Source organism: Pleuronectes platessa, chromosome 13, assembly GCF_947347685.1.
Source record: "Pleuronectes platessa chromosome 13, fPlePla1.1, whole genome shotgun sequence".
In the NCBI taxonomy this organism is placed as follows: domain Eukaryota; kingdom Metazoa; phylum Chordata; class Actinopteri; order Pleuronectiformes; family Pleuronectidae; genus Pleuronectes; species Pleuronectes platessa.
The window spans coordinates 13,757,088-13,768,291 of record NC_070638.1 but is presented as its reverse complement, the minus strand read 5'-3'; the positions used below and the strand labels follow the sequence as shown (position 1 = coordinate 13,768,291).

Genomic DNA, 11,204 nt, shown 5'->3' with positions numbered 1-11,204 from the left:
ATAATTTCAATCCGGACATAAAATAAATAAAGTGAAATGTATCAAGATAATTATTGATTGATATGAAACATTGTATCCATGTGATGGGCTTTTTTACAGCCTTTTTTGAGATTCCGTACGCTCCTTGGAATAATTTGACATAGCATAGTTTTATTCACCAGCTACTTAGTTGTGTGAAAGAACAACACAAGATAAAGTTCTTTGAAAGACATTAGACGTATATTTAAAATATCTTCACCATGTAATCACAGAATACCCTCATGATCATTTGAAAGGATGCATCTGGAAACTTTTAAGGGACCTCCCTTGCAGAATGAAAATGCACTCTATCTACTCACCACTATGTCGATGGAGGGTTGGGTGAAGTGTTTAAGTCCACAAAACCATTTTGGAGTTTCAGTGGTAAACACCGTGACAGCCAAATCCAATGCTATTGACATAATGCGGACCACTTCTCCAAATATAAAAAAAAACGACATCATAAAATGGCTCCATAATTCTCCAGCGGTGTCATCCAAGTGTCAGTTAGCGCCGACATTCAAATTCAACTCGAAACTGAGCACATTTACAGTACACACGGTGTAAATGTACTCTACTGGTTTCGAGTCGAATATAGATGTCAGGGCTTACAGACACTTGTATGACACCACAGGCAGTATGGAGGCATTTTAGGTTTATTTCTTTTTTTTACGTTTGAAGGGATCAGCATTACTTCCTATCTATTGGATTGGACTGGAACACTTCACCCTTAGCATAGTATTGAGTAGATAATGAGTACATTTTCATTTTGGGGTGAACTATCCCTTTAGGTTGAAGAGCTACATCAGTATAAACTACTAGGTACCTTTTACACATTTCAAAAGTCGTTTTGCTGTTTTATTTATTATAAACACAAAGAAGGCAGTAGCGAAGTTAGTGTGTGTGTGCTTCTGTACTTATACCTTTGTGAGGACAAAACTACACTGGACATTTTGATCAGTCCTCACTTTTCCAATGGGCTGTTTGAGGGTTAAGACTTTTAGGTCTTGGGGTAAGGGTCCGAAGCAGGTTAGTGTTCGGCATTTAGTTTGGATGGTTAAGGTTGAGGCGGTCAAAGGTATTATGTCAATGAGTGTCCTCCCAAACCTGTGTGTGTGTGTGTGTTGACCCACTTTAGTCCACCAGGATGGAGCCTCCCACACGCAGCCCCAGTCCAGGAAACTGAGGTTGCTTAGCAAGTTTTTCTCATCCACGGTGCAAAGTTTGCAGACGCGCCGCTCTGCTGCTGTTTGTGTTGTAAACCACAGACCCACGTCGACTTTTATAAAACACACACCTCGTCCCCTCCGCCGAGCTCCAGGTGGCAACAACACAGACGGTGCAAGATGTCCGTCGCAGGATTTAAGAAGCAGTTTTACAAAGCGAGCCAGGTAAACTAGCTAACCCTCCTAGCGCTAGCCGATAGCTAAACAAGCTAGTTGACAGTGTCTGGAGTTGAACTGCGCTAGCCTCGAGCTAGCTGGAAAACATCGTGAAGAAGACAGCGATAATTGCGTTGTCTTGTTTTAACAATGTGCTGTTACTCGTTGAGAAGTAACCCACTAGTTAAGGTGTTGTTAAACTCTTCAGTAGCTGTGCTGTGTATGTGTTGTGGCTCACACGTAACGTCAAAGTTAACCCTTCACCGAAACTAGCTAATGTGGAGGCTTGGCAAGTTAACGTCAGAAGCGTAACAATCCAAACAACGTTCAAAATACTTATTTACAGCCGACTTCAGGAAAGCACGCACATGTTTACGCATTTTCTTTCCTTAACGTGTTTTTAATCTAGTCGCAGGTAAGTTAGTTGCTACTTAGCATTAGCCAGGTTAGTCAAACTTAAAGATGGTCGCTAACCTCTTAAAGTTGCTATTGCTATAAATAAGGAGCCTCTGATGGTGTGTGTGATTATAGGAGTGTGTTTTTGTTGTGTTTTGTTGTTAACAAAGTGTGAATGCTCTGAAGCGGTGATTGTGTTTGTTATGTGCAGGATTACCGAGCGATTTCAAAACACTTATCTGAAGACAAAACTTTGTGGAGGTGACAACATAGTTCTCATGTGACAACATGACGCACTGTGGCACGATTCACAGACAATGCTGTCATCTCCTTATCATTCCTGTGTGGAAGTTAGCTGACCTGGGGGCGCCCCCGTGTAGCTGGTCAATGTTGTGACAAACAACATGTTTATCACACTGTTCATATCTCTGAATTACAAAGGGATCTATGATGTCAATCCGAAACAAATGTTGCAAACCATCATATGAATTACAAAGTTGTTTCTACTTATTTAAAATTGTAAGTGTTCCCAGTTCCGGCAGTCTCTTTTTGTAATATAACTTCTGCCCTTTGGGTGTGTACCTTTTAGGAATCCTACTTATGTGGGTACTCTGCCCAAACCAGCTCCCTAAGTACATCAGAAGACACAGATGTGGTCACCCTGTTGACAACACAGCAGGAAAAACATGCTTCTGAATCTCACATTCTTTTGGATCTTAAATCTTTCATTCCTTTAGAAAAAGTTACTCGGGCACGAGAATTGGGCAAATCTCACTATGAATAATTCAGCTTCTGAGAGATCCGGTAGAGCTCTCAGCTGTGAAAATTTAGAACCTTCCTATACAGAAAATGCCGCCCTCCTTGAGCACAAGGCCTGGTCAACAAGTGGCATTCAGGCTGTGAAAGAGGATGCGTGAAGGGAGGATAATCAGTTGATAAACAGGCTTCATGTGATACCATTACCAGTAGTACCAGTAATACAAAATAAATGACTTGATTTAATTAATTATTGATCTAAGTTGTGAAGGAGGCTGCTCTGCTTGTCTTATTCGCATGGTGTTTATCTATGTAACTTTGTTTAAGTCAAAATTATTGTATTTCTTTGTAGATGTTTTTTGGGTCTTCCCAGTACAAGTCCCTGTCTCCACCTTCACAACATCTGTTAACCAAATCTTGAATTATTTATCAGTTAATCTGCTTATGAATCTGTCATCTTTCTAACCCATTATGTAGTTATGATTATGATTAACAGTTTTCCACATACATTAACTACCGTAGTCTGAGTGATATTGGCAGGTTTGGTAGTTGTGTTGTGCAAACAGTCATAAAACTACATGGGGCTCTAAAGTGTGTTTGCTGTTTAGCTTTCACTCATCCAAATGCAATAATTTCACATCTGGTAACAAAGGATTCATTAAATACCTCATTCAAGGAGGTCATGTTTTTGTCTGCATTTGTTTGCTTGTTAAGATTATGCAAAAACTACTTGATGGGTTTCAACAAAACTTGGTGGAGGGATGCGTGCTGGTCTTTTTCAGAAAATAAGTCATGGATCTTAATGAATGAATCTGTGACATGTTTAGGGAACTGATATTAATGATTGTGTCAAATTTGGTGCAGATCCAAATATAAACCTGGATCTAGTTAATTTAAATGTTCAATTTGGGTAACTTGGGGCATTAGTGGAGGTTTATGCTTTATGCTCTGAGTGCAATTGTAGTTTAAATTAAAATGCTGTACATTAAACTTGATTATTTGGGAATGCATGGTGCTGTATTATGTCCCATGAACCAGGTAGCAGTAGATGCTTTGAACATATTAAGAGCAACTGGCCAGGTCTGTGCATTATATAAAGGGGAGACTTTGATTGATGCATCTGGTCATAGGGTTTTATGTGCAATGTGGTACTAACAGCTGCACCAAATAAAGAAGCACAAGCTCAACAAGTGTCTGTATGGCCTGCCAGACAAAAGGGTAGGAGTTTGTTTGTGTGATGAGAAATGGAGAATGTATGCGCCATGTGTTAGTGAGCATAAGCATTTGTGAGTGAGAGCCAGATGAAGTTACCATCTGTGTTTAGTAAAAGTATCCATGGATATGGTGGAAGTGTAGGAAACTGCAGTGTGTGTGCTGACCTGATGGAAAAGAGGAAAAACGCTTCAGTATTATTCCTCATGAATCGAGACTCAGTGAAGAGGAAAGTCTAGTTTGCAGAACTTGTTCCCTGATGCAGAGTTTAGATGGAAAACATGGGCATGAGCATTCCTGGATAGAAAGTGGTGGAAGATATTAAATATCCCTTAAAGTTTGGAAACAGCAAAAGGGCGGTTTATTTTTAACCTTACTTGACAACAAGATTCTGCCCTGCAAGAACCAGAAATTCAGTTCTGTTGATGACCTCTCTGTATGTGGACACCTGGAAAAAAGAAGACTAACTGGAAAAACAATACATAATTAAGTAAACTTCATTTTGTCACATTGGACTGCAAATGTGGGTAATTAATGTGTGTATTAATAATCTTACATTGAGACAAGTGAACATGCTGAGTGAAGTTAGCCTCATAGCTCTGTTTGCTCTGTCATCACAGTTGATGAGCGAAAAAGTTGGAGGTGCAGAGGGAACCAAACTGGATGAAGACTTCAGGGACCTCGAGAGGGTAATTCATGACTCTTTAGGACCACACACAGAGTTAATGTGGTGTAACAATGTCCTCATATTTTGGGCTGTAAAATCGTGCCCATCACAGCTCCTAAACACTTGTAAATAGTGTAAAGGCCATGCAACTCCGTATATGCACTCAGGTATCAATTTCTCTCCCTGACTTGTATCACCAGAGAGCAGATATTACCAGCAAAGCAGTGGTGGAAGTCATCAATAAAACATCGGAGTATCTACAGCCCAACCCAGCAACCAGAGCTAAGCTTTCCATGCTCACAACAGTGTCCAAAATGCGCGGACAGCTGAATAGTCCTGGCTACCCACAGCCAGAGGGCCTCCTGGGGGAGTGCATGACAAAGTATGGACGGGATATGGGCGAAGACACCAACTTTGGTAAGCATTATGGTGTCGAGAGGAGGAGATCAACTTGGATTAGAGTAGTGTAATATAATGGTGAATGTTTTAAATTCATTAAAATTAATTATTTTTTCCTATTGTCAGATATAATCTGACTCGTCACTTGTTGTAGTTTTCCACCTTACTCAGAGCTGATAATTGTTATTATATCCCACACTGTCTAATGCGGGTGTTTTGCATGTTTGTGCTTGTGTGTGCACTGCAGGTGGGGCTCTTGTAGACATAGGGGAGTCCATGAAGAGGATGGCTGAGGTCAAGGACTCTCTGGATATCGATGTGAAGCAGAACTTTCTCGATCCACTGCAGGCGGTTGCTGAGAAGGATATCAAAGACATTCAGGTAGAATCAAAGCATTGGTATTCAAGTCCAGATGCATGACAGCTGAATTGCATGTGTGTTTGAATCTCAATAATGGCATAGCAATTAAAAAAAGATTATAAGCAGGAGAAAATCTGAAAACCCTCATCCTCCCATTTCCAACTCGTTCTCCCTCTCAGCACCACCTGAAGAAGCTGGAGGGTCGTCGTCTGGACTACGATTATAAAAAGAAACGTCAAGGTAAAATCCAGGATGAGGAGATCAGGCAGTCCCTGGAGAAGTTCCATGAGTCCAAAGAGATGGCTGAGGGCTCCATGCATAACCTGCTGGAAACAGATGTGAGTGACCTGTAGACTAAGCACACTAAGCTCTCACAGACCTGTTTTTAATGCCATAAGTTCATTAAAAAAAACATTAATCAGTTTACCTTCATTACTTTCATTAACAGTCGGTAAACCTGACTGTTATTAATGACACTGAACCAAATATATATTCCTGTGAGTAATGGAGTCATATACTGAAAGTGTGTGAAGTCAGGTTAGTGAGGCTGTCCTTTTTATTCTACTAGATGAACGAACACAGGCAACAGCAGGCATATTGAACCATATGTACCTGTATTTACATCTCTCAATGTTAAGAAAACATACCATTCTTGGCCCAAGTTCAATCCTTCATGTTTCAAGGAAATCTGTTTATTGGCCTTTGCTTAATCCTGCTTGAAAAACAAACAAATCATATTATACAGTTACGTTTGATGGTAATCGGACAGTATTTTCTTTACAATAATATTGTTATTTTGAATTCTTTTGGCCACAATAATCATATAATTAACATATCTTATAATTACAGAGACAATTTATATACTGGCTTGTCAGGCCTCCAGAATAAACTTTTGACCACTATCCCGGGACCATCCTGAAAAAATAATTATTAGTTATGCCTGTTCCAGAGAGAGAGTATCTTATTTTCAAAAAGCCTGAGCTTCGCTTTTTCTTTTTTTTGTTTAATCCAGCTAACATTTTAACAATCTTAAATTTACAATAATCCTAAAGTCTCAATCTCTGTTAAGAATTGAACAGTTTTTACACTTTTTCTCTTATATTTCACTTATTTCTCGGCCTGTTGTCTCTCCCCCTGTGTTTGTATCTCGCTATCTGACTTGACTCACACAGATTTCTGTGACGACAACAATTGTAAACACATGTTGCACGCTGCTCACAGCTTCTCATTAAGACAAAAGGACAGAATGTGTCAGGCGACATGCATTCTTTTTTCCTGCAGTGCTTCAGTGTGATCCAGATAAACCTGTTAATTGTGTTGTCATAATGAGTGTTTCATGGCTTTGAGTGATGTGTTTGACATCAATTAGTGTGCCATAGTAAATAAACAAATGATTGAGATTAGAGACATGAAACGAAATGGAATGATAACAATTAATCATTGGATCCTTTTACAGAAAGACCGAGCTATGCCTGTGTTTGGTCTCCTTCTAAAATAGTTTCTGTGTGCGTGTGTGTGTAGGTGGAGCAGGTGAGTCAGCTGTCCTCCTTTGTGGAGTCTCTGCTACAGTACCACAAACAGGCCTCGCAGGTCCTGGAGGAGCTTTCCGACAAACTGAGAGAAAGGTCAGCGCCATGACTGCTTTGTGAAAATGACATGCCTTCTGTATGTGTCCTCTGGCCTGTGACGCAGGATGATTCAGCCTTTTTTTCCTGTACTGATCTGATTACGAGTAACTAATGTCTAACAGCAGCAGTGACTGAAATGATTTTTTTTACTGAATCATATCAATCGTTGTTTTTTGTTGGCACAGACAATTCTGTTGTAATCTGTTTTTCTTCCATTAGAATATCAATCTGTCTTTCAAATAACACAAAATAAATTAGGTTTGTTTTGATTTCAACTATTTACCAGTAATTTTATTAATTGGTGCATCTCCAACTTCTAAGCTCAGACATAATGTTTCTTTCTTCTTTCGTATTCAGGGTGAATGACGCTCAGAACCGTCCAAGACGTGAATACATACCCAAACCCAGACCAGAATTTGACTATGGAGACTTGGAGCCATCCAACGGAGGATACTCACCTGCTGCAATAAACCCTCCGGCTTACTCTCCAGGTAAATTTTACACAGCATATCCTGTGAGAGCTTTGTGAGTTTTCTCGAACATCTGTATGTGTATGTGTGCCAGGCCTGCACCAAGAAGGAATACATGCAAGTCCAGTCCTTCTTTACGACTGACGTGTCTTTCCTTTGTGACATGAACCAGCTCCAGAACAATATCACGGTACTTCCTTCCAAAGAAACTCCGTCAGGAGCAAGCCACGTGAGTTGGTGGATGAAGATGTCACTTAACACAGAACTACAATGCGTCTCTCACCTTCACTCACTCTGTTGCACATGCGTGTGGCAGAGGGCTGCACGCTTGTCTGGGTCAACTATTGCACTAACATTTTTGAACGGTATTTGTTGGGTCCAGTGTCGGCCAGGATCTCAGAACGAGATGGGGCTCGTTGGTATAAGCATTACTGTCTTACCAAGCTGTAGAAACGTACAAGCTTTAGCAAACCATTCTATTGTTGTTATAAACAATCGGTGACTATGGTATTTCAATGATAGTTCAAAGCCAATTTAAATAAAGTGATAACAACCATTTTTATCCATAGTCATGGTTTTGCTGAACTGTATGTATCTTACAACCTGTTCCCAGACTGAAACTTCTGAACCTTAAGAAAGATCACTGCCACTGGGTTAACTTTACAGGTAGTGAATCTAATGTCCTTCACCTCTGCAGTCCACTGAAAAATAATTTGAATGAATTAGTTTTGCTGTGAAACAAATAGTATCAGTGGCTTGATTTTGATCTTAAGCTTCAGAAGGATTCTTCTCCTCCACCTCCTACTCCACTGATGACTAACTTCCAAACCTTCCATGTTTCATGACTTCACTTGTCACTGGTCTATTCCAGAGTCCTACTGGAAAACATACGGGAGACACACTTCCTCGTAGGATCTCCTTTTACAGGAGAATATATTAATCCTTTTCTCTTTTTTTTTCTCTCCCTCCTTGCATCTCTCTACCTTTTCTTTCTGCAGCCGAGCCATGCTGTAAAGCCCTGTATGACTTCGAACCAGAGAACGAAGGTGAGCTGGGCTTCCGAGAGGGTGACATCATCACCTTGGTCAATCAAATTGATGAGAACTGGTTCGAGGGCACCTTGCATGGAAAGTCAGGATACTTCCCCAACAACTACGTCGAAGTGGTGGTGCCGATAACCCACTAAAATACAGCAAGGCAAGAGGGGGACGGCAGAGGATGGAAAGGGGGAATGATAAGAGGGTTGTTGACTCTCATTAAACCAAAAAATATCTTTTGGCGATTGTAATTAAAGGTAATCATCTCAAGACAGGGACCTTATTTTGAATCCAGGAATTATTTGACCAAAGTTTTTTCATTATAATAAGATTGAAAGGATTTTTAAAGACGGTAAGACTGGAGGGATGTTAGACCAGAGAAATTACCACCTGACGTCTGAGTGTGCATATACCACATCCTGAATCTTTATATTCCATCTCTATGCACCTGTGCACTTTGTACACTACACCTCCAACGAAAGGACTAATGAAGAAAGATCAAGATCTGTAATAACCTGTTTGGCAGTATCCACAAACACTAAGAAGTGCAAGTACTTTATTCATATATTACTATTTTATATCCACAATATGAACTGTTCTGTGTGTTTGTCATATTGGTACTTCACACATGCACGTATATGCATGTATTTTTCTGGGCAGTGTTTTCTACATCCCTACTTTTCACCACTGTGCCTCTGCGTTTGTACTGTCGACATCCTGGACTCAACATGGAGGACAGGCCGCCTTTTGTTGATGTCCAAATCTATCCTCTGCTGACACCTGCTGGTGCTACAGATTTCTAGCTGTTAGTGCTGTGTTCTCATGGCTTATAATATATATGTGTAGACATTAGGGCTGCAACAAGGTTTAGTTTTTTTTATGGAAAAAAAGTAAATTCTCTGATTTCCGTTTCTTATGTGAATATTTTCTGGTGTCTTTGCTGCTTTAATACCAGTAAAGTGAATCTCTTTAGTCAATGGACAAAATAAGACAGAGAAGGCCATCTTTGGGTTCAGGAAACTCATGTGAACTTTTTATGGACCAAACATTGCTTAATCGAGGAATTAATCAACAGATTAAGCAATGATGAATATAATCATGGCCCTAATATACATATATATTAGCTGAGTTTATTTTAGACCAAAAAGCTGTTTGAGGGTCTACGTCTGAAGGACTGTAAGGGTCCATAAATACACTTCTTTTTAATTACATGTAATTGTTATTAGTTAGTCTACTTACCTAAACCTCAACCATTGTTTTTCCGTGCACGCCACCCTCTTATCTCTTAATACTAGAGAAAGGCTGCACACACTCCCAAACTGTTCATGGCTGCTGCTTGTCAGCTAAAATGTATTTTATACAGCGCAAATTACAAAATGACTAAGTCAATCATTTAACTATATGTAAACATGTGTTTTCCTTTTTATTTACCTCACAGGAGCAGACTTTTGTGTCCATCACAGTGCAGCTCACTTAATAACGCAACATCATTTTCCCACACCCCAACCTATTTGCATCACACCAAAGCCATAAGCATCAGCCCCTCTGTTTGCTCAGCCTCTAGTGATGCTGCTGGCAGTGTCAGTCACAGTGTTTTGGGGGCTTTCACTCCACTGTTTGTCAGTGAATTTTCAATCTTGTGATTTATTTTCCCCCTCAGCATTTGGGATTAAGCTCCTGCTTTAGTGCTCTTAACCTAAAATTCTGAGCATGTAAATGAATTTGATGTGTTTTGGCTTGTTTTTTGTGGCTGCCTCACGTTTCAGTCTGAAACTGTGCACCAGACCTGACAGAAAACGCTCGCTCCCAACTATTGTGTTCAGAGTTTACTAATAACCAGTGCGGCCTCTACACAATGGTTGGTTTGAGTTTCATTTAAGCCTATTTACAAGCATGACTATGAACTGCGAGGGTTTGTTCTTTTCACCGAAAAATGCCAACTTTCTCCTCTTGTCATGATCGCCTTGTTAGACCGCCCCCCCACCCCACTCATCTCTCCCATCTCTATTTAAAGTGGGAGCGGAACAGACAGGTCTTTTCAGCAGGGAAGGGCACACAGCAGTGGATTACGCTCCCTCCATCCCCCCAACTAGTCTTTATTCACCACCTGCCCCCGTACCCCTTCCCCCTTTCCTCATTATCTGCTCCCATCCCCTGGTCTATCCCTGCAATAATCTCCCTGTTATCATAGTATGGGCCTCCTAATGTTATTTTTGCATGTGTCCTATATGTTAGTCGTGCTACCTTTTGGGCTGAAGTGTTTGGCTGTGCTGAATAATAACCGTGTGGCTCAGGTGTGGCTTCTCATGCCTCATTATACTAAATCAAAAGCCGGGAGTAGGAGAGCGGAGGGTCAGGGGCTCAGGTTGAGCTATTATGTCGCTTGTATAATGTTGATGATTAATGTCGTGGAACAAAGGACTAAGATCAATTTTTGTGTGCCGTGGCTGTCACAGCTGAAATAGTTGTCTTGACTGCTGTGTACTGACATTTATTGCAGCCCTGTGATGGTTTGTTAAGCACCCATACCCATAAGTGTCCCAACTCTATAACACTATATAAATGAAAGAAGTATTATTGGCCTTTAAAAGATACCTTTATTTTATTATACACAATCGTTTTGTGTGTTTAAATGTAACCGCTCTGCATGCGTCTTCATTACAGCTGCTGTGTCTGAGGCAATGCCTTCCTTTTGTAACTGTGACTGTGGGGAGACTAAAAGTGGGATTATCCTGGATTATCTATAGGATATGTGGTTTACCTCTATTCTTAATGTAATCGTATGTGTGTATTGTGTATTTCCTTATTGTGTAAAGGGAAATGGATGCTGTTCATTTGCTTCTTCAATAAATGTTAAATAATTTGGCTTCCGTGTGTCT

At 40.3% G+C, this 11,204-nt stretch overlaps 1 protein-coding gene across 2 annotated transcripts; it reads left to right on the top strand.

The window, feature by feature from the left end:
* Nucleotides 1-1,169: 1,169 nt before the first annotated feature.
* LOC128455272 (endophilin-A2) lies at nt 1,170-11,191 on the top strand. Of its 2 annotated transcripts, XM_053438956.1 has the most exons (9): nt 1,170-1,409; nt 4,385-4,453; nt 4,632-4,848; nt 5,078-5,211; nt 5,370-5,528; nt 6,712-6,815; nt 7,176-7,309; nt 7,461-7,517; nt 8,287-11,191. In XM_053438956.1, exons 1-9 carry the CDS (start codon nt 1,365-1,367, stop codon nt 8,472-8,474), a joined length of 1,107 nt encoding a protein of 368 aa, XP_053294931.1. In that variant the 5' UTR covers nt 1,170-1,364; the 3' UTR covers nt 8,475-11,191. The 2 variants fall into 2 exon arrangements, with proteins under 2 accessions (XP_053294931.1, XP_053294932.1); XM_053438957.1 differs by lacking the exon at nt 7,461-7,517 and having other exon boundaries at nt 1,171-1,409.
* The last annotated feature ends 13 nt before the right edge of the window (nt 11,192-11,204 follow it).

Bases quoted from the DNA above. Each gene is read 5' to 3' on its own strand.
- LOC128455272 (XM_053438956.1), top strand. From the start codon at position 1,365: ATGTCCGTCGCAGGATTTAAGAAGCAGTTTTACAAAGCGAGCCAG. The intron at 1,410-4,384 runs GTAAACTAGCTA...CTGTCATCACAG, and splicing joins AGTTTTACAAAGCGAGCCAG to TTGATGAGCGAAAAAGTTGG. The intron at 7,518-8,286 runs GTGAGTTGGTGG...TTCTTTCTGCAG, and splicing joins CTCCGTCAGGAGCAAGCCAC to CCGAGCCATGCTGTAAAGCC.